Source organism: Prunus dulcis, chromosome 7 (genome assembly GCF_902201215.1).
Source record: "Prunus dulcis chromosome 7, ALMONDv2, whole genome shotgun sequence".
Classification (NCBI taxonomy): Eukaryota; Viridiplantae; Streptophyta; class Magnoliopsida; order Rosales; family Rosaceae; genus Prunus; species Prunus dulcis.
Window position 1 is genome coordinate 3,433,599 of NC_047656.1, and position 22,200 is coordinate 3,455,798.

General features: G+C 37.3%; 2 protein-coding genes across 2 annotated transcripts; both read left to right on the forward strand.

The window, feature by feature from the left end:
* The first annotated feature begins 6,433 nt into the window (after window positions 1-6,433).
* LOC117635607 (14 kDa zinc-binding protein) lies at window positions 6,434-11,628 on the forward strand. Its single transcript, XM_034369933.1, has 5 exons — window positions 6,434-6,688; window positions 6,821-6,878; window positions 7,933-8,022; window positions 11,050-11,167; window positions 11,267-11,628. Exons 1-5 carry the CDS (start codon window positions 6,489-6,491, stop codon window positions 11,332-11,334), a joined length of 534 nt encoding a protein of 177 aa, XP_034225824.1. The 5' UTR covers window positions 6,434-6,488; the 3' UTR covers window positions 11,335-11,628.
* A 410-nt stretch (window positions 11,629-12,038) lies between these two features.
* On the forward strand, window positions 12,039-14,004 carry LOC117635199 (protein PHYTOCHROME KINASE SUBSTRATE 4). Its single transcript, XM_034369549.1, has 2 exons — window positions 12,039-12,311; window positions 12,395-14,004. The coding sequence occupies exons 1-2, from the start codon at window positions 12,039-12,041 to the stop codon at window positions 13,910-13,912; spliced, it is 1,791 nt and encodes a 596-aa protein (XP_034225440.1). The 3' UTR covers window positions 13,913-14,004.
* Window positions 14,005-22,200: the final 8,196 nt, after the last annotated feature.

Genomic DNA, 22,200 nt, shown 5'->3' on the forward strand with positions numbered 1-22,200 from the left:
GTTGGAAGAACTTCGAAATGATGCATATGAAAGTACAAAGATATACGAAGAGAAAACAAAAGCATTCCATGACAGCAAAATTCTCCGAAAACAATTTCAGCCAAGTCAAAAGGTTTTATTTTTCAATTCAAGGTTGAAGTTATTCCCTGGAAATTTAAAATCTAGGTGGCAAGGTCCCTACATTGTTACTAAAGTCTATCCACACGGCGCTGTGGATATTAAAAATGAGAGGAACGGTTTCGAGTTTAAAGTAAATTTCCCTTTCCCTTGAATCTCTCCTGGATCTGCATACCCTACATATCGAGCACCAATATGAGTATATGCAGGGACATAGAACCAACATTCCTACAGATCAGGATCCAAAACGAATTCTGGAATTAATCTTACCTTCATATGGATATGGGATCTTGAGATGTCCAAGCTGTTCGTGTCTTTTACCTTTGCACCGAGACCATATTGAGGGTTCCTTACTGGTGGAGAACAGACTTTTTACCTCTGCATGACCCAGATTTGGCGACTCAGGGTGGTCTGCTCTTGTTTGTCGAGACTCTGCAACGATTGGGGGTCCTCACACATATGAAAACACATGGTGAATGTGTTGAAAGCGAGAGAAGGCCCTTGAGTTCTTGAGAGAAATGAAGAAGGGAGAGGGCAGAGATGGATGGGTTTGAATGAGAGAAATAAGAGATGTTTTTCTGAATTTTTTTTTGCCACAGAGAGAGGCTTTGGGTTCTAAACACAATATTATTTTTCTTCTGCAAAGGAGATGGGAATGGACAGAAGATAGCTGTTTGGCTATGGGCTCGAGGCTAGTGGGAGGGGATCCAAAGCATGTTCAAGAATAGCTAGTTTTTTTTTCACATGACAGTTGCAGCTGCTACACTAGTTATATTGTAGCTGTTGCTAGGATTTAACACACGTGTGGACTTGTACGTGTTGGTCAACGTGCCTTTGCCAGTTCCAAGCTACCAGGTCTTGCTTTCGAATCCTCGAAGTCTTCAGTTTCCCCCTTGCATCTTTGGTGTATTAGTTTTTTGTTTTTTGTTTCTTTTATTTTTTGTTCTCTATTTTATTTTATTATTTTTCTCTTTTTCGTTCCTAATTTATTTTCTTAGGACATTTTGTAAGAACCCAAAACAAAATATCTAAAAAAGAAGAAAATATCTAAAAAGTAAGGAAAATATCTTCTTGCAAAAAGACAAGTTTGCCCTCGCATATTTTAATGGGGGAAAATTTGATTTTTTGATCGAGAAAGAATTTGGGAATTTCGCTTACGCCATTGCGTAGAGCGCGACGAAAGGAGTTCGTAGACACAAAGTAGACCCGAATCGGAGTCGTAACGAAGAAGTTACGGTCTAAAAACAGCGAAGGGCAAAACGATAATTTGGTCAAAAAGTCAGATTTATATATCTCTCTCTCCTCTCCCCCGTCAGCTCTCTCTCTCCTCCCGAAGCTACCCCCGCCCGCGACCTTCTTCCCTTCCCGACGTCGCACCGGCCACCCTGCTTGGAGCTGATCTCCGAGACCGGTGCCAAACGAACCAGCACACGACGGCCGACATTTCCCGACCCACCTCCGCCGCTGCCGTGGTCGGAATCGGCCGGAATCCGCCATTGAAGCCGACGGTGCAGTTCGAACTTCCAGTTCAGATTTCTCCTCCGTTTCTCCACCAAATCAATCGAGTAAGGTATGGTTCCTCAGCTATTTTACACGTTCTAGCTGATGGTTGTTTAGGCTTCGATCGATTTTAGCATTAAGGGGTTCGATTTTCGACTTGAAGTTTGGCCGAAACTTCGGCCCTTCGAAACTACTATTTCTTGTCACTTTTTGGGGGTGGTCCAAGAACAAAAGTGACTCCAAATGTGGTGTTTTACCTAGAGTAGGAGTTTGGAGTCTCGGTTCCACGATTTTTCGGCCACCCGAAATCGCTTTGGACACCCAAAGCTGCCCGCGCGTGCTGGAGCGCGTGGGCGAGGGTACTGATGTAATTCTGTGAAGATTTGTGACCCTCGTGTCGTCACGAGCGCGTGGGATTTCACGGATCTCAATTCGGAGTCCGTTTGAGCCCTGAACGGATTTTCCATATCGCGCGATCCGTGAGTGCAGTGTCGTTAAACCGTCGGATCGGACTGAATTTTGGATATGTCGGTCTACGTGATTTCAGGATCGCGTAGGATTCGACGGATCGCGAATCGGAGTCCCGGATACTCCGGAATCGCGAACCCTGGGGCTAGGGTTTGAGTTTTAAGGGATAATGCGATTTTGGCCAATCCGACCGTCCGATTTGGACCAAACTCGCAGAACATGGTTCCCTCTCTGTAAGGAACCTTCAGGGAAACCCAGATTGGTTATTGGAGATCGTGGACCCACGGGGTCCCGGGTCGGCCGATCGGGCAGTGTATCGCTTAGTTGAGCGTCGGACCCTTTAAAACTGTTCCAAGCATTTGAAAAAGGCTAATCTGGGCATAGGAGTAATTTGAATTGAAAGGCACGTACTTCTAGAAGCCGGGGGCAGGGTGTTTAATTTAATTCTTTTATTCAGCGATTTACTGATTTATTATTCATGGGTAATCAGGCATCAGAGGTCCAGCCGACTAGCAGGAGAAACCTTCGAAGGGTCGAAGTAGTTCGGACCAGCTGTGAGTGGACTTTTCTTTCTTAAAAAGATTTTATAATTATATTTTATATTTGATCTTGAATAAGTGATTTAGCAAGAATTTTATTATGCAAATCCCTTGATTTTTATGAAAATTAGCTAAGTAACAGATTTAAGATTTTTGAGCCGAAACAGTAGTTTAGTTCAGAGTTAGCAGAATTCAGAGGATATAAGCTTTTATCAGAAACAGTGATTTTGACCACCATGTACCCACCCTACAGTGGTGATTACCCAGAATTGGACCGATGTCGACGGACGTCCGGTCCGATTTCAGTTAGTCAGTGCATTTTGACTTGCCTCACGAGTTCCGGGGACGCCGACCGAGTGCCAGGATTGCTGCTGGCTCAGGTCCCCAGATCGCCAGATTTGTCCCCTCCCCGAGACCTGCCGTGATTGGCTCGGCGTATTTCAGGTCCCCGAGACCGCCAGATTACGCTTCCGTGCCTCGCGGTCCCCGAAAGCCAGCCAGCGGATCAGCTGACTACGGTCCCTCAGATCCGCCGAAGCATCAAGCGTGACTTCAGATCTGCCGGGGACCCGGATCATAGTCCCCCCGATTTCGCTTTGCGGGCTCGGGTAGTGTGGACGCCCGAGACTTGCCTGAAATTGACGGGTTATCAGGGGTACAATTAGGTGGCAGTTTTAAAGGATTTTAAAGCTTTTAATGCAGTTATTGTTTACTCATTTTTATTAGTAAATTCATTTGAGTTATACTGATCTATCTTTGTTTAGTATGTGATTATAATCATGTTATCTATATTTATTTGAATATCTCGAGTTGATTCTGATCAGATTCTAGTTCTATATCCCTATGTTTTCAAACGGGGGTTATTATGTTCTCAAATATTTTCACGAGCATTATTTTTGTCCACTCACACTTTTAAACTTGTTTTTCGCCCCCAGGCCGTAGAAGAACGAAGGAAACCATTCGGGCCATCAGCTTAGTTCCCGACCCACCACTAAAGTGTAGGAGTTCGTTGTAACTTCTTTGTAATCTTGTAAATATGCTCTGATATCTCGTTGAACTTGAGAACCTGGAGTTAAGATTTGTCTGTTGAATTAGTCTGGCTGTTGGTAGGATTTTTGAGACTGTTTGACAGGTGGAAGATTTTTGGTTTTGGTTAAATTACAGGGGAGACTCTGCCGAAATTTCGGTAGAAGTCAAGAAACTTAATTAAGGAAAGGGCAAAAAGGTTATTTGTGCCCGACATCCGCCAAGTGTCGGACACACACAGGAGTCGGCTCGGTTTCCAAAGCGGAAATTGGGTCGGGTCCTGTCACATTTTCTTTATCTTTGATATTCGTTCTCCATTTTCTAGGATTTAGTAGTTTTGTTCTGTTCTTGTTTCTTATGTTTATTTTCCACACCTTGAGGACAATATGTGATTTCAGTTTGGGGGTGGGGAAGTAAATTTTAGATTTTCAATTTTTTTGAGTCATGTCTTAAATTTTCGTTTTTTAGGTTAATATCCATAGATTATTTTAAATGTTAGAACAAATGGACATGGTGAAGATTAATCCCACAGTAGAATCTTTTCTATTCATCGTTGCTTAGACACTAATTCATGAATTATACTTTGAAATTTGCACATCACACCAACATGGTTTGTGGGGAGTGAGATTGAAATACTTAATTTTTGTCCAAGTGTGTTTTAATTTTTGTTCTATATATAATAAAGTTAGTATATGTTATCAAGTAATAATTGTCTCACCTGAGGCTTTGCCTAGTAACCGGGCCAGTCCTGCCTAATCAGCAGTGATTCTCGTGTCAAACGGTAGAGTTTTGGCATGGGGCAGGGTGGTTAGTTGGTTTCGTAGCCTTTTCAGCTTGAGTTAATAAGTCCTTAGGGGTGTTCTACACCTAGTGCCCTAAAGCCCTAGTGGTTTGGGAGACATTGACCTAAAGCTCGCTACACGGGTTGGATTGAAAGCTTAAGAGAACCGACATTACACGACCACTACTGTTACTGAAAAAAAAGAAAAAGAAAAGAGAATGATTATATAAGTATGTGAAGTATGAAAAAAAGGGATGAGAGGTAATGGTTTTATCAAGTCTCCTAACTATGATGGTTCACTTTACACCGAAGGAAGTTTGTGAATTCTTTTCTAATTAATCCTAAATAGTTTAGACTCTGTGGTGGGATTAGTTGGATCTATTGAGAAGATGTTCTAGTTTTTTTGAAATTTGCTATGGATTGCAACTTGAAGGTGGAAATTTGGTCTTTGTTAAGTGTTAGTTAGGTGTCTAGTTTGTTAAGTTTTTATTTTTGTTTGAGTCTTGTTTTGCTTGAGGATAAGCAAAAATCTAAGTTTGAGGGTATTTTGATGAGTAGATTTTATATTATATATTTAACCATATTCTTAGTATATTTTGGAAGAATTTTGATACGTTAAATTGTATTTTCAATATAGGCCTTTCGACTTCTTTTGAAGCAAAATGTGGTCAAATGGATGAATTTTAGGGTAATTCCAGTTGAAGGACGTTGGACGTTTGTGAGTCAATTGGCTTGATAGTATCAAAATATCAAATTCGTCCACCAAGCAGTGAATTCCTGGTGAATAAATAAAGGAGCGATGTGCAGTGCTGTGACGTTTTGGGCTTGAATTGCTTTTTTGGAGCCCAAGGTGACATCGGATGGGTTCGTGACCTTCTCGAGATGTGTTCAAAACGTTCTTATCTTTAAAATAAGCTATCTTTGGTCAGATTTGGAGGAAATTTGAGGCTAAAACGTGGCTGGACAGTTCTGTGCAGTTTATCATAACTCAATTAGGATTTTATGTTTTAATATATTTTATTATTAGTTAGCTTCCTAGTAGAAATAAGAGACTTGGTTCTCAGGGATTGGGCGGCTAGCTTTTAGGGTGATATTTAAAGTTTTAGTTGGCCCTAGTTTTGAGGACGTTTTTCTTGGATGCAATTTTGGGAGACAAGAGTAATTGTTAGGGTTCTTGAAGATTTTCTTGTGTTTTCATTCTTATTCATTCTAATGATATTTTCTTTGATTTTAATTATGAGTATGTGTAACTAATTCGAATTGCTAGGGCGAGGCTATTAATCACCGTGATTAAAACTATCTATTTATTTTAATGACTGATCACCATTAGGATATTTAGACAAGTAATTTGATTCCATTTATGTTGGAATATCACCCTGAAATTGAGGAGGGCTTCTTGTGATTAGTAGTTGTACGTTCACTTAAGGCGAACATCATGCTCTTAAGGGTTGCATGATTTTTCAAAGAGTTTTTACAAAGCTTAATGAGTCTTGCATGTTTATATTTGATATGAACATCACAGACGGATTACATGTTAGATATATGTTTTCGCTTGAACATCACAAGGAAAATATGCTATAGGAAAACCTAACATTCAAAGCATATATGTGAAAATTCATAAGTAACTGATAGAATTGCATAGGATTGTGATGGTGATGGCTGAACCCTAGTTTTCTCTAAATTGTTAATTTTAAAAAAAAAGTTTTTTCTTCTTTGTTGTTATTATTTCCCAACTTTCAGATTTCTTTTATTGTTAATTTAATGTTTTCAAATTCATAAATTTCAAATCTTTGATAAAATCTATTTTGATTATTAATTAAGAGTTAGTTTAATTACAAATTAGTCAAACAATCTTTGGGGACAACAACGACATACTACAATTACCTTGTGTTCGCAAATATTTTCAGTAATTTTAACCCTATTGGGCAGGTACAAAAATACCTATTAACAATCAATTGCACAAACCCCTAATTCCTAATTATCCTATTTGTTCGATAAAAAAACAAAAATCCTATTTGTGTAATTTTCCAAAAGAAAAAAAAATGTATTAGTTTGAAATGACTGTAGTGGCCAAACATAAGAGGCAGAGCAGACCGAAAAATCAAGGGCATGAGATGGAAAAGCAAGTCAAAACTAATGATAAAAGCAGCAGGCTTGCAGTAATAAGCTCTCACTTGGTTACTCCTCAAATCCCCATGGCTGCTGCTTCTGAGAAGGAGGCTGCTCTTGCCGCCGTTCCCTCTGATTCACCCACCATGTATTTTCCATGCCTTTTGCTTTCGCTTCTTTTTTATGTTTTTTATGTTTTTGGGATCAGATTCTTGGTCTGTATTATCTTTTTACTTTTTACAAATAACGTAATCTGTTTGATTAATTAATTTTTTTGCAGATTTGACAAGATCATCAACAAGGAAATACCATCCAAGGTGGTTTTTGAGGACGATAAGGTGCTCCCGTGTTTTTTAATTTTATTTTTATTTTTCGTATTTTCCGTCTCTGTTTAGTGAATTTTAGTGAGCTTTCTATTGTGTTGATTCTTGCTAAAATCTTGCTGCTAACCGCATTCTGCTTTGGAGTACCAAATCTATAAGTTTGGGGGCTGAAAAATGCTAAAACAAAGAAGCTTCCATTTGTTCATGTTTATAAATTTCATGTGAAAATATTTCTGATCCAATGGCTGAGATACATTTACCTAAATCTTCTATTAACTTAGCAATTTAATTGTAATTTTTACAATATTATGTATATATTAGTATCTCTCTTCCTCAAAAAATTACCAATCTCATTGTGATTTTGTTATAGTGGAATTGCATGTTTCAAAATATTTGGTGTACTTGAGTTCCCAATCCTGTCCTTATCACTATTGACAATAACTTTTGCTCATAACTTATGGGTTGCACGGTATGATTTCAGTTTATTTAAATAAATGAATAGGAAATATTTTGAGGGATATGAGAGATGAGAGAGAATAAAAATGCTAAAACTAAAAAACATATATTTATAATTTCTTTTTAGTTTTTACAATTCAAAATATGCATACTATCTCCTCTTACCTTTCATATCTGTAATCTCTTTTCACATTTTTCTATCATTGTTTTCTTCTTTTCCTTTGATTGAAAACAAAAACAAAAAAACAAAGAACAGAGATGTTACCAAATGGGCCCTTAAGGGCCCTTAAGAGCTGCAAATTGGGTAAATAGTGGATGCATATAGCTTATTTTCTGATGCAAGGTCAAACCTTTTGAGGAGACCACCTAATTAATGTGATTAATGGAGATTAACTTGCTTCCTTTGGGCTGGGATGTATAATAATATATATAGATATAATTTATAGTATGTAAACATTCATTGAGATCTGTAATCTTACAATCTTGTTTAATCAAAGCTGTTTCTCTTCATCATTGTGTTTTTAAAATAGTCACCTTATTTCTGGGTGTTGTATTGATTTCACAGTACCCGTTTTCTGGTTATTCACCCTGCCCTTTTATTTATTTTGAATAGGTCCTTGCTTTTAGGGACATTAATCCCCAAGCTCCGACACACATTTTGATCATTCCCAAAGTTAAAGATGGCTTAACCGGACTCTCTAAGGTACTTGCTACTGACCTTTCTTTTTCCTTTCTGTTTATGGCTTTCCTTTTTCTCTCTTGTAATAATAAGCAATCCAAGGAGGGAGAAAGAGAAATAGGAACACATAAATTTCAGGAACTTGATAGGTTTCCTAACAATGTGCACTTGAATTTTTTTTGCCAAAAGAGTAGAAAGCGTCAACAGTACTTTATATGGTGTATTAGAGAAGTGGCAAACCTGCAGACTAGCCACAGCGACTTGTGCTTGATGATTAACAATTTAAAAGAAAAAAAGAAAAATACATTTGTGTGTATCGTGGTAATAAACACAAATGCTTTATATCAACTATATATCCAAAAGCTTAAATGTTTACCTCACTAGGATGCAATTCTAGTTATATGCGCATGTTGGACAATGTCAAGGCAAAGCCTGATGATGGTCATTGTGAACGTGCATGTCTGTGGTCTAATCTCCACAAAATCTCGGATAGAAAATCGTACAAAAGAAACTGTAGGGAAAAAAAATATGGAGTAAGTGAGCAATCTTCATGGGAATGCTAATCCTAGTCAAACTATGAGAGGAAAACAGTGTGGTTTTAACAAAACTGTCTTTTCTGAGATTTTCCGCATTCATGCGCTGCTTTGTTGTGTTAGTGGTTTCTGTTTTCGGAGAGTAGAAGAAGGGAGTGGTTCCTGGGAACGTGTGTTGGCTGTTTCTGGGTAGTTTAGGTGGATGAAAGAGGACTGTTGACATTGCTAAGGGGGAGAAGGTCGATAATTTATGGGTGTGGTGTCTCCAGATTTTAGGGACTACTCTTAATCTGTTATGCTATTTGCTTGGATAGCTGAGTATTGGTGTGGTAGTCTGATTTCTTGTTGTTGCTTGGTGGCTGTTTTAAATCATACAGTTTGCTAGTCTGACCATTGGGCCAGAGGACATCTTGTCATCTGATTCTTTTTCTCTTTGTTGGTTTAATGAAAGTCTGTTTTTTTTAAAATAAAAAAAGAAAATGTTATAACCAATGAAGAGCATACTCAGCTTGGATTTCATAGGACCTTACTGGAGTTAATCAAAACGATTAATGCAAGTGCAAAAAAAACAAACAACCAAACCCAGACCTGTTAATCCATTTCTGTTTCCGTAGTAAGAGCCAATTGCTATTTAGCATACAAGATTACTTCACAATATGGCAGACATTCAGTGAAGTAATCTAGTAAGTGACTTGTTCAACACCCACAGTGCCAGAACACTAATTGTGATCTTGATCACCCCAATGGTTGTGACGAGCCAATCTATATAAATCGCAGTCAATCAAATGGTTTTTCCAATTGTATTATCAGTGTGATTTCTGATTTTAGTGCAGAAAGGACCAATGATATGTGCAGCTGTGCACTCCTAATGGTATGGACCATGAATTTCCGGAGCCAAAAACCTTTTTTGCTGCAAAATGTTCAGTCTCCACAGTAGAATCAGCAACCTAAGTTTACTTCACATTTTTCAACTCATGGCTCCTTCTCGAATCCTGATTGGAGATTGGACTGGAAGTCAGAAAGCATAGCCAACCAGTATTATATCCTCACATACATAGATGAGCATGTAATCTTTGGTTCTAAATTGTTTCTGGATGTGCTTCACTGCCCTTCAATGCGCAGAATCTAGGTTAGACAACAGCAATTAAACCAAAGCTACAACCTGTAGTCTCCTATTCTTCCTGTGTCTTTGGACAATGGTCCTTGAAAATTTGTTGAAGGGTATGTTGATTGTGGTTGAGCTTAATATAATTTTTTTTTGTGATTGTACCAGAACTTCATCACAAGGAGATAATTGGCCTTTTACTATGAAAGGAAAATCATAAAAACTTCACTTTCTTTCGCTATGCTTTGCCCTCCAATGTTTAAGATCTGGGTAGACTGATAGTAATTAACTGTAGCTACGACACAATAAACATCTAGTCCAGTGCAATGCATGACATGCATAAGGCTTCTAGCCTCCTGCCAAAGCATAAGAAATCTTCCTCAGATGCTCCTCTTCTTCTCGTCTTGGGGCACTGGTCCAAAAGGGAATCCTCTGAAGGATTAAAAAATAAATAAAAATTTCTTGTACTCATGCATAGCACCTAATTTATGTATGATGATTTTGATAGGGTTAATATCCTTTTCATGTGATCTTGCTAGAGTTTCATCCCAAGGGCATAGCTAGACGTTTGGGGAAATCATGCTTCACACATAGTGGGAAATAGGAAACACCGTTATTTGTTTCTCTATGCACTTGCCAAAGCTCACAAAGTAGCTCTTTTATAGGGGTTTTTGATGCATGAATCATTGAAAGATCCAAGCTAGTTGTTTTATACGCTTAAGGAATTCCAAAAGGCATAATTCAACACTTAAAGACATTGATCATGTGACATACAGAGATTCAGAAATAATGGATAATCAGGCTTCGAAGTAATTGACCTAAAAATACATGTCTAAATTGCCTTAGTTACATGAAAATTACAAAGACTCCCAATCATGTGGTGCTTGGTACTTATATCGTACTTTGAACTATGCCCCAGCATCACCATCCATACTTGATATATTGTTGTAGCAGTATCATATTTGTATGACTGAGGGTTTTACAAAATAAGTTAGCTAGTAGAAGAATTTGTGCATGAGCGACTTAGTGGTTCTGAGGAGCTGTATTTTGAAAGAGTCGGATGATTTTAGAAGTTTTATGTAAATTAAAAAGAAAAGAAGAAGAATAGATATGTCTGACTTTGACTGCGGTAAGCTTCTTGCAGCATCACTCCAAACAGTGGGAAACGCCATTAGCAAGGTTTGATTTTACTGTAGTATTAGAATAAGATGAAATGTGGGATAAAATGGGATGTTTAGTGGATATCAATGTTTCCTTTCATGGATATAAGGAACCTATCATTTCCTTCACTTCCCCTTTACAAAAAGTGGTATGTGCTCATTTGGTCTTGTAATTCATCAGTTCCTAATTGAGAGATTACACTCTGTTGTGGAACTTAATGTACGTTTTTTTTCTAAATTTTATGTTTTCCAGGCAGAGGAGAGACACACTGAAATTCTTGGTCAGCTTCTCTACACTGCCAAGCTGATTGCCAAGCAGGAAGGTCTTGATGATGGCTTCAGGGTTGTGATTAATGACGGGCCAAATGGATGTGCGTATTTATTCTTTCTTTACTTAAAGTGCTTGGGATTGGTGACATATCATTAAGTCTTTATCTTCAAACTCTTGTGCTTCTTATGTGTTCCTGCAGGCCAATCCGTTTATCACCTTCATGTTCATCTCCTTGGAGGACGTCAATTGAACTGGCCTCCAGGCTAATGCAGAGACGTGCTCATATGTTTTGCTAGATTTCCGCTGGAAGTCTGTAATGGCATGAAACTAATAGTTGATTGATTGGAGATCTCGAACCAGTTGTGAACTTGTGGTAGTTGGTAAAAACCTTATTTCTTAAACCATACCATATGTAAGTAATAATCTGGTCCATTACCACCGATGGCTTGGTTGTCACGTTTGCGGTTCGTTGTCAGGTTTATCACTTCTGTCATGAACGTCAAAATTGGTTTCGATGGAAAGACGATATTGATATTCCAGTGAGCTCTAGCTCCTGGTTCAGTCGTGCTATTAACTGCATGTATGCATTGCGCCTAAAAACTTGCTAAATGACATGCGATCCTCCACCAATTATTTTGAACAACCAATAACATCCAAAATAAACCTTTGTTTACCACTCAAAGACAATTCACACTCTACCTTGCCTTAAAGAAAAAAAATAATCTACCTATGTGTACTTTAAAAAGTTACCAAACACTTATACGATTTGATATGGTCCGGCTCTGCAATGCCTAGACTGTCAACCGAATTTCCGGCTTGGTTCACCGTTTCAAATGCCCACTCCTATTCATGATTGATCAAGTTGGAGCAATTGGACAAATTAATTTTTGTAGTGACGCGCGAGGACAGAGAGTGTTATTATGTATAAATATTTAAATGCTCTAGGCTGTAGGAAGAGGAGGGAATTAATAATGGAGAGAGCAAGAGTGTGGAGAGGTGTCAGTGGAAGCAGCAGCAGCAGCATATTTGAGAAGAGCCGATGCCACCTGAGAGACACAGATGATGCAAATTCTTTCTGGTCGAATCTGAGACCAAATGTTGACCATGGTCAACAACAACAGCATGCTCATCCTCCTCCTCCTCCTCCTCCTCCTCGCACTGATGATCAAGAAATAAGTGTTTTTGACGCCCACAAGTACTTGAACAATGAATTAAGCATCATCAATGACATCGACACCCAAAAGGTAATAACAAATGTTTATAAGTAAATTAATTTAGACTATCGTTTGTATTTAAAAAATTTTATGTACCGCGCGCATGCATGCAGGTTTCTGGTGAAACAGTTTCGAGATTTTCTTGGGCCGCAGGTTCTTCAATATCCGCAGTTGATGATGTCGATGATATTAGTTATAACTACCCGCGAGCTCGTTCTTTTCGCGTGGTTGCTGCCTCTGCCACTGCCGCCACCACTCCAACGGCTTCTTCGGAGGCCAGCTGGAACAGCCAGACTGGCCTCTTATCTCATCCTCGTGGTCCCGCCGCCGGCGCAGCCAACATCACATTCATGACGTCATTGCGTAGTCGCAGTGCTGCTAATCATAATGCTGCTCCTCATCCTCATCACGACAACGTGAAGGAGGAGAAGGAGATGAAGAAGAAATTGGGTGTACGATGGTACAGTATTTTCCCAATGAGAAGATCAAGGAGATGCCCCTGCTCCGGCAAGAAATCGGTTCGAGTTGTTGATCCCGAGACTAAATCATCAATTCCAAACATGTCATCATCAGTCAGTCGAGCCGGAGTCGGAGTCGGAGTCGGAGTTGGAGTCGGAGTCGGAGAGAGTATTACCATTAATAATGGCAATATGGCAACCACCAATGTCGTTACAGCCGGCGATTTGAACTCTTCCTTAATCGAGCCGCCGATCGACAACCGTCGTCATCTAGTGTGGCCCGGTCCAGAACGGCGTCGTCCGGAGTGGGATGAGCACCAACAGATCACTACTACTAGTGGTGGGTTTAGCTTTCCTATATTGAAAGTGAATGGGAATGGGAGCACATCCACGTCATCGCCAGTTATCTCAACTCTAAACCCTAAATTCCGAAACCCACCAAATCCTACCTTCACATTCCCTTCTTCAACTCCCAATCCCCAAATTAACATTCTTAATAATAATATTAATCCCAAAAATCATAATAATAATAATAATATTGATGATGACGTGGCAAGCGATGCTAGTTCTGATTTGTTCGAGATCGAGAGCTTCTCTACTACTTATGCTCAAACACAAAATTACTCTCGCACCCGCCGGGAGTCGTTGGATGAGGAGGACGCAATCGGCGGCGGTCGACGCCGTTTGGGTGCCAATATCAACTCGGGATCCGATGGCCACGATTCAATCACGTCAACAGATCAATACTGCTACGAGCCGAGCGAGGCCAGCATCGACTGGAGCGTCACCACGGCCGAGGGCTTCGACCGATCATCCGATCATCATCATCATCATCATCATCAAGATCATGATCGTGATGTTGCCGACGTGGCACAAATTATGAAAGTGAGCAGCAGCAAAGGGAACAATATTGGGTTGTTGAGCTGTCGACGTGAGAAGGCGGTTAGTGTGGGGCCCAACCCAGTGAGATTGGTCATCATGCCTCCTGCTGCAGCGCCTGATCAGAATCGACATACGGGTGGAGGAGCAGGACCCACCAAGACTCTATCACCATCGTTAAATTCCAGGACGAGGCATGTGGGGAGTAGGCCAGGCTTAGCCAACAGTAATAAGCCACCGCTTGCACCTCGGATGTCTGTTCCTTTCGCAACATCCGCACAGCCAGTCATCTGATCATCAATCATCCGCATGTCACGAGACTCACGGACACTACTATTTTGTTATTTTCATCGCGTTTTATTATGTGAAATTCTTATTATATATTATTAAACATGATTATTTAAAAATAACAAATAATATTATACCCGCAATACACAAGTTTTTCTCATCATATATTTACATGCATTGCATTGGATGCTTCTCTTATCCATAAATTCATCCTGTAAACTCTAAAGCCAGCATCTCTCTCGTCTTTATTCACTTTTTCCACGTTTTGCCTTTTTCTCTTTTTGTAATCGTGTTGGTTTATTATTGATTTCATAATTTTATTTTAATTTTGTGTGCATGTGTTGTTCTCTTGCATGATGATTGGGTTGTTATGGGTCGTATTGTCTCTGCTTCTTTTTATTATTAGATTAATTTCTTTTGTGTATACGCAGCATATGCATAATTGAAAACAACAAAAAAGAAAAAAGAAAAAAAAAGGGAGTGGAACTTGAGATCTCTTCAACATTGTGGTTTTTTACTAGATTTCATTGTTTTTTCTCGTTCACATGTTTCCTTATGTGACTCTATTTTGAGTGTTAAATCTACCTTCAATATATTCAACTAAAAGTAAGAAATGAATAAGCAAATAACGTCTGCATATACACCAACGAAGGGATAATGGTTGTAAGTTTATTTTTTATTTTATTATTATTATTTTTTTAATATAAATATTTATAACTTTGGGTACACATGTCTAAACTTTCAAAATATTGGAAGACATTTTATGTTTCATTGCTGTCATAGGCAATTATGAAAAGACATTTTCTCCTATTTTCGAGACCCATTGTTGTGATAATTAAGCTAACCTAATTTCTAGACCAATTAAATCCAAATTTTACTCGCAAATCCATGAATCACATGTAATAGTACAACAAGTAAATACGAAATCATTCCCACATATATTGAATTTAACGCTTTAATTCTATTAGTTAACTTGCCAACGGGGTCTACCCTAGTGGAAAAGAGCCTTAACTTGGTCTCAAATTCAAACCCTATGATATTTTAGTTGTGTGCGTGTGTGTGAGAAACTTCCTCCCATGTAGTTTAAACTATCACTTGTACTCCAAAAAAAATAAAAAAATTAATTAACTTAGTTTAATTTGATGAAGACACTAGAACCCGTGTTTTGGTGAGCTTCTAGGGGTGGTAAGAATGATGATGAACACTCGGGTTTCAAAATCCACCACTAACAATCTTATTCAAGACTTGATGCACTTAATGAATCCTTTTGAATCTTTGATGACAATTTTCGTACCTAAGTCTTGTTACAGCACCTAAGCCAAGCTTTCCTTAAATATGATTCACTCTTGTTATAGGGTCACATATCCTAAGATGCATTCTATCCGGTTAAGGCATAAATTTAACACAAATGACTCATTAAGATATTTGAAAACAAGAAATCATGCAAGACATAAATCTTATCAAAGAAAATATGAAACCCACAACTCTTAATCACAAGAGGTTATTTGAAATATATTTATTGTTACACCTCAATTTCGTCCTCTAATGACTAGATGCAAAGTCCCTAAGGTGTCAAACAAAAGAACTTCAAACAAACCAACAACCATTCATACAGTGATTAAGATATTCATCAAAAGACTCTAGAAATCCATTAAAGAAACATCAACGACGTAGAACAATCATAGTTAGGGCTTTATCCTAGCTCTAAATAAGGTGTTTAACAATACATTATAATGAAAATCATAACAAAGTTAAGAGAAGACATAAAGAAAATACAAGGGATTAAGAAGAACTAGGTGCAACAATGGTGTAGATGAATTATCAAAAGACATTTTCTCCTTTTTATGAGACCTATTGTTGTGATAATTGAGCTAACCTAATTTCTAGACTAACTTATTCCAAATTCTATAACTACAAATTTTGGCTGGAGCAGTGTCGTATTGAAAAATTTGTCATGCTTTCTATCAAACAAGAAGAAATCACTAGAAGAGAATATGGAAGTAATGAATGGGGTCCAGTACAATCGAAATTGTTTGGAATGTATTTTTTTGGTGGAAGATAATAGGAAGGGGACCCCCAAGGAGAATCAAAAAGCAATGTTTGAAAACTATGTAGAAGTCAAATAAACAGCTCTTGGATAAGGAGATACTGGCTTAGGACTTGGTATTGTTCATCCTCTGGTAAGTAAGATATATAAATTCCATTTACTTGTTTAAGAATATCTTGAATATAGGGCATGCATTGTTGGGCTCATTTTGGTACATATAGGTGTCGTACTGGGCTAGAAATATATTTAGACCCAGCCTTGAATTTTTTGGGCCTCAACAATCAGAAAAGAGATTGTAGGGATCCAACAAATGGATGAGAAACCCTTCCATGAATACTGGGACTGTTATAAGAGACTCTTTCATTCTTGCGCTCATCACAACATACAAGAATGGCTTCTTATGTAATATTTCTGTGAAGGCCTTCTTGATTTTGATAGAATGATGGTGGATGCAACTTCCAGAGGTAGTTTGATGACCAAAAATGCCTAGCAAGCAAGAGAAATGTTTGAGAGTGTTGCTGCAATTCTCTCCAATTCAATTATTGAAGACCTCCACCAAAGAAAGCCAGAGTTTATGAGACTTCTTCGCATGTTGAAGCTCAAATTACTAACTCGACCAATTTTGGTGAAACAAATTATGCATGTACCATCGAAGGTTTGTGCCATTTTCACTACACCAAATCATACAACTAAAGGTTGTCCACAAGGAGTCGAATCATCTTTCAATGATGTCATAATAGAGCAAGCCAGTGCATTTGGATCATACCCGAACAATCAAGAATGATCCATTCTCACAAACATACAATCCCAGTTGGTGCAATCATCCCAATTTTAGATGGAGCGATAACCAAAATGTTCAACAAGGATCATCTCAACATTACCAAGGCCAAAATCATACTCATCCACCTCATGGTCAATCTCAACATTACAATCAACCAAGCTCAAGCCAATCGAATAAGCAACATCAAGGAAAATCTCTACAAAAATAAATAAATGGAGGGAGACGCTCTCAAGGAGAAGAAGAAGTTTTTCCACATGCAAAATATGTAAACTCTTTCTAAGTATATTTTAAGTTGTTTTGGTAATAAATATGAGGAACTAAACCTCATAACTAGGGCTTAGGTTGGACCCCTAGACATGATTACTCTTTTGTTTTGATGCTTTAAGTTGATGGGATTTATATACGTTATTGATGAATTCCTTTTCACTAAATTAATCTATCATTGATGGATGTTTTCTTTGATTAGCTATATTTGAGAGCATGTTTCTTGTGATTGTTGGGATAATATGAATCGTCATTTTTTTCCTTAATAACTAATGAATGAAGTAAGAATCATTCATGTAATTTGGTTTCTTGAATTCCTATAAGCAAACACAATGCTAGATCATTGGAAAGTGCTTGTAACACTGAAACTCTATTAGATCCTTGGAATCCCAAAGAACTTGTAACACTGAAATTCTATTAGATCCTTGGAATCCCAAAGAAACTCTATTAGATCCTTGGAATTCCAAAGAAACTTTATTAGATCCTTGGGATTTTAAGATTTATCCCATACAATCATTTCAGGATAACGATAGGTGAAGGCTTTTGTTATATCTTAAAAAGCAAGCTAGTTGAAATTTCTTGTGCTAAATGTTGATGAGTCCTTATAGATGAATTGAGTTAAGAACCATATATGTCTGCTAGCAAACGAATGTGATTAATATCATGGTATATATTACATGATTATATTACAAATGTGAGAAGTTAAAAACAGTGAGCAAAAAATCTGAACTACTTTTTAGTTCTTTAGAAAATATCCAACATGATTATATTACAAATGTTTCTCAATTTTTCTTGAATACCCTACATGATTGATGTTTTCCTTTTCCTTTTTCCTCTAATCATGAATTAATTTCATGTTGATGTTTTTATAGTTTTGGTGTTAATTAATTAATTTCATTCAACATTTTTTTTGGTATTTTAGAATGCACGACACCACCCTATCGCCTTTTTTATTGATGAGAAATTATTTTGGGTGTGGACTCAACAAGAGCAAGTAAGTCAAACTTTAAACATTATGATGACACCACGAACATTAAAATATTCAATGGCTTGGTTTTCTCGCAACAAGGTGTAGACAAAGAAGGATATCGATCACATAAGTATAGAGATACCAAACCCCTCTATCTCTCGCAACAGAACTTTATGCATTTAAAATAAAAAAATATAGCTTCTTTAATTGGGGGATGGGATGCATAGACTCCTCAAATATTTGAGGTACATCATACAAAAGGGATAAATCCAATCTTGAAGAAGTATGTAGCAATTAGTAGTGGAGCTATATATGCTTATTCATTCTTGTGTTACGCATATGTAGAAGGCCTATCGTGTGCACCTTGCAAGATATTAGTTATATCTACTGCCTTACATGATAGGTGTACTGGGGGTGGGATTAGCCATTTTTACAGTTATGAAAATGGGCACACTGAATTTAAAAGAAAGAAGTTGTTGGATCTCTCGCTATGTAAATTTTAAATGCATCAAGCTGAGGATGAGAGTGCAATATACATTGATGTTCTATGTTCTTTTTTCCTGTAATCATGATTGATGTTTTCGTTTTCTTTTTCCCTCAAATCATTAATTAATTGCATATTGGTGTTTCGGTTGTTTTGGTGTTTATTAATTAATTTCATTCAACAATGTTTTTTGGTATTTTAGGATTCAAAACACCACTGCTATTGCCTTATTTATTGATGGAGGAATTATTTTGGGTGTGGACTCAAGAAGAGCAAGTAGTCGAACTTGAAGCATTATGATGAGAACACGAAGATTAAAATATTCAATTGCTTGGTTTTAGCAGCAAAGTGTAGACATAAGAAGGATGTCGATCACATAAGTAATTGCATACCAAACCCCTTTATCGCTTGCAACAGAACATTATGTGTTTATGATTAAGAATAAAGAAAAAAATACAGCTTCTTTAGGTGGGGGATGGGATGCATACACTCCTCAAATGTTTGAGGTACATCATGCAAAAAGGATAAATTCAATCTTAATGAAGTATGTAGCAATTGGTAGTGGAGCTGTATATACTTATTCGTTCTTGTGTAACGCGTAATTAGTGGGCCTACCATGTGCACCTTACAAGATATTAGGTAAAAATAGTATTGTATGTATTGCCTTATATGATAGGTTTACTAGGGTGAGATTAGCCATTTTCACATTTTTGAAAATAGGCCCACTGAATTTAAGAGAGAGAAGTTGTTCGGATATTTCGCTATGTAAATTTTAAATGCATCAAGCTAAGGATGAGAGTGCAATATACATTGATGTTCCATGTTCTTTTTTCCTCTAATCATGATTGATGTTTCCGTTTTCTTTTTTCCTCAAATCATGAATTAATTGCATGTTGATGTTTCGGTAGTTTTGGTGTTTATAAATTAATTTCATTCAATAATTTTTTTGGGTATTTTAGGATGCACAACACCACCGCTATTGCCTTCTTTATTGATGGAGGAATTATTTTGGGTGTGGACTCAAGTAGAGCAAGTAGTCGAACTTAAAGCATTATGATGAGAACATGAAGATTAAAATATTCAATGGCTTGGTTTTCGCAGCAAAGTGTAGACATAAGAAGGATGTCGATCCCATAAGCATAGGGATACCAAACCCCTTTATCGCTCGCAACGCGTTTATGATTAAGAATAAAGAAAAAAATACAACTTCTTTAGGTTGGGGATGGGCTGCATACACTCCTCAAAAGTTTGAGGTATATCATACAAAAGGGATAAATTCAATCTTAAAGAAGTATGTAGCAATTGGTAGTGGAGCTGTATATTCTTATTCGTTCTTTTGTAACGTGTACGTAGTAGGCCTATCATGTGAACCTTGCAAGATATTAGGTAAAAAAAATATTGTATGTTCTGCCTTATATGATAGGCTTACTGGGGGTGAGATTAGCCATATTTACATTCATAATTTAAGAGAGAGAAGTTGTTGGATCTTTCGCTATGTAAGTTTTAAATGCGTCAAGCTGAGCATGACATTGATGTTCCATGTTCTTTTTTTCCTCTGATCATGATTGATGTTTCCATTTTCCATTTTCCTCTAATTGCATGTTGATGTTTCGGTAGTTTTGGTGCTAATTAATTAATTTCATTCAACATTTGTGTGTGGGTATTTTAGAATGCACAACACCACCGCTATTGCCTTCTTGATTGATGGAGTAATTATTTTGGGTGTGGATTCAAGGAGAGCAAGTAGTCAAAGTTTAAGCATTATGATGACACCACGAAGATTAAAATATTTAATGGCTTAGTTTTTGCAGAAAAGTGTAGACATAAGAAGGATGTCGATCACATAAGTATAGGGATACCAAACCCCTCTATTGCTCGCAACAGAACATTATGCGTTTATGATGGAGAAGAAAGTAAAAAATATAGCTTCTTTTGGTGGGGATGGGATGCATAGACTCCTCAAATATTTGAGGTACATCATACAAAAGGGATAAATCCAATCTTAAAGAAGTATGTAGCAATTAGTAGTGGAGCTGTATATGCTTATTCGTTCTTGTGTAAAGCGTAATTAGTGGGCCTACCATGTGCACCTTGCAAGATATTAGGTAAAAGTAGTATTGTATGTATTGCCTTATATTAGGTAAAAATAGTATTGTATGTATCTCCCATCACAAGCCCGCAGTATCCTCTTCATTAAGAAGTGTGTTGACATGTTTGTAGTCATCAGGGCTTACCTTGATGACTACTTCTCCAGGGGCTAACTTGTCGCAGACAATGATAGTCTACTTGAATGAAGTGGGTAGGCCGTTTAAAAAGTGCCGTGCAAATGCATTGACATGACCGGGCTTCATTTTAGAGAGTGGAGATAAGAGAGGAGGAGGGAGTATAAAGAGGAGGAGAGAATATTAAAGAGGGTGAGGGAAAGAGGAAGAGATAGTATTAAAGAGGGTGAGGGAAGGAGGAGGACGAGGAGGAAGAGGAGAATGCTGCTACATTACCCTTATGTCTGTGTATACGACAAAAAGATGCATATAGTACTATCATTTTAAGTTTTGGAATTGTTGACTAATTAATAGTTGGACGTTTAATTTATTTTATAACTGAAGTATATTGTAGTGTTTGATAAATTAAATAGAAAGTGTTTTAAATTTTTGATTAAAAAAATATTTAGTAGTGCTGAAAAATGTTGTTGCTCAATTTGTACAAAATAAATAAAATTCACTAGTTAATTAATTGTGCAGCATTTACTAATGTTTACCATTTATTATTATTATTGTTCTGAAATGCTTACAATTTATTTAACTATTATATAAATAGGCACAACTCACCATCAATCACACACACACACATACTTTCTCCATATATCTATCTATCTATGTATGTCATTTTTTTAATAAAAAAAAAAGGATTATGAAGATATATTTGACCCTATAGGATCTATCTTCATCAATATATTTAGAACTCATTACTTGAGTATCCATGAACATGAGTAGGATTGTTTAGGGTAGATTCCAGAGACCCTAGTGTTTGTCACTTTGTTAATCACACATGCTTGTTAATCTTGTTAAATTAGAGTTTGAATACATTTACATCTTTAGAATTAAGCCATTTTAATCATCAAATCCCCCCCTTTTGTGTGTGCTTGTTGTTGTGTGTTTCACCAAGAGAATTTCTTTAGTCGTTGGATGGGATGCACAGACTCCTCAAATTTTTAGACGTATGTCAAACAAAAGGGATAAATGCAATCTTGAAAAAGTATGTAGCAATTGGTAATTGAGATGTATATGCTTATTCGTTCTTGTGTAAGAAGACCTATCATGTGTACCTTGCAAGATTGATTATGTAGGAAGCCCAAGTTTTGAGTTAGTTCTTGATATTTTATAGCATTTTACTTTCATTTTGTGTTTTTGTAAGTTTTACTCTAGTTGGAATGAATTTGAGCTAAAAATGGATTATTGAATTTGAACTCTGTTTTTGCTCATTTTCATAGATCAATTTCTTGACCTTGTTTCATCATGTTCTAGTGCTCGAATGAGGTGAAGCTCTTCATGGAACTTGTTCCAATGGGTGTCGACTACAACATGCGTTGAAATTGATATTTGTGTTTGCACTAGGTACGTTTGATGCATGGTGAAATAAGAATTGTGGATAAGGAGATTGGGGAGAGAGGGATATGCTTTATGTTTATTGTCCTTGTAAGTAATAAAAGAAGAATGTCTACAAGGTTCGAATAAAAGAAAAAGACAGT

Coding starts and splice junctions, on each gene's coding strand:
- LOC117635607 (XM_034369933.1), top strand. CDS start 6,489: ATGACTGTAGTGGCCAAACATAAGAGGCAGAGCAGACCGAAAAATCAA. Junction 6,689..6,820: donor CCCTCTGATTCACCCACCAT/GTATTTTCCATG, acceptor ATTTTTTTGCAG/ATTTGACAAGATCATCAACA. Junction 6,879..7,932: donor TGGTTTTTGAGGACGATAAG/GTGCTCCCGTGT, acceptor TATTTTGAATAG/GTCCTTGCTTTTAGGGACAT.
- LOC117635199 (XM_034369549.1), top strand. CDS start 12,039: ATGGAGAGAGCAAGAGTGTGGAGAGGTGTCAGTGGAAGCAGCAGCAGC. Junction 12,312..12,394: donor ATGACATCGACACCCAAAAG/GTAATAACAAAT, acceptor GCATGCATGCAG/GTTTCTGGTGAAACAGTTTC.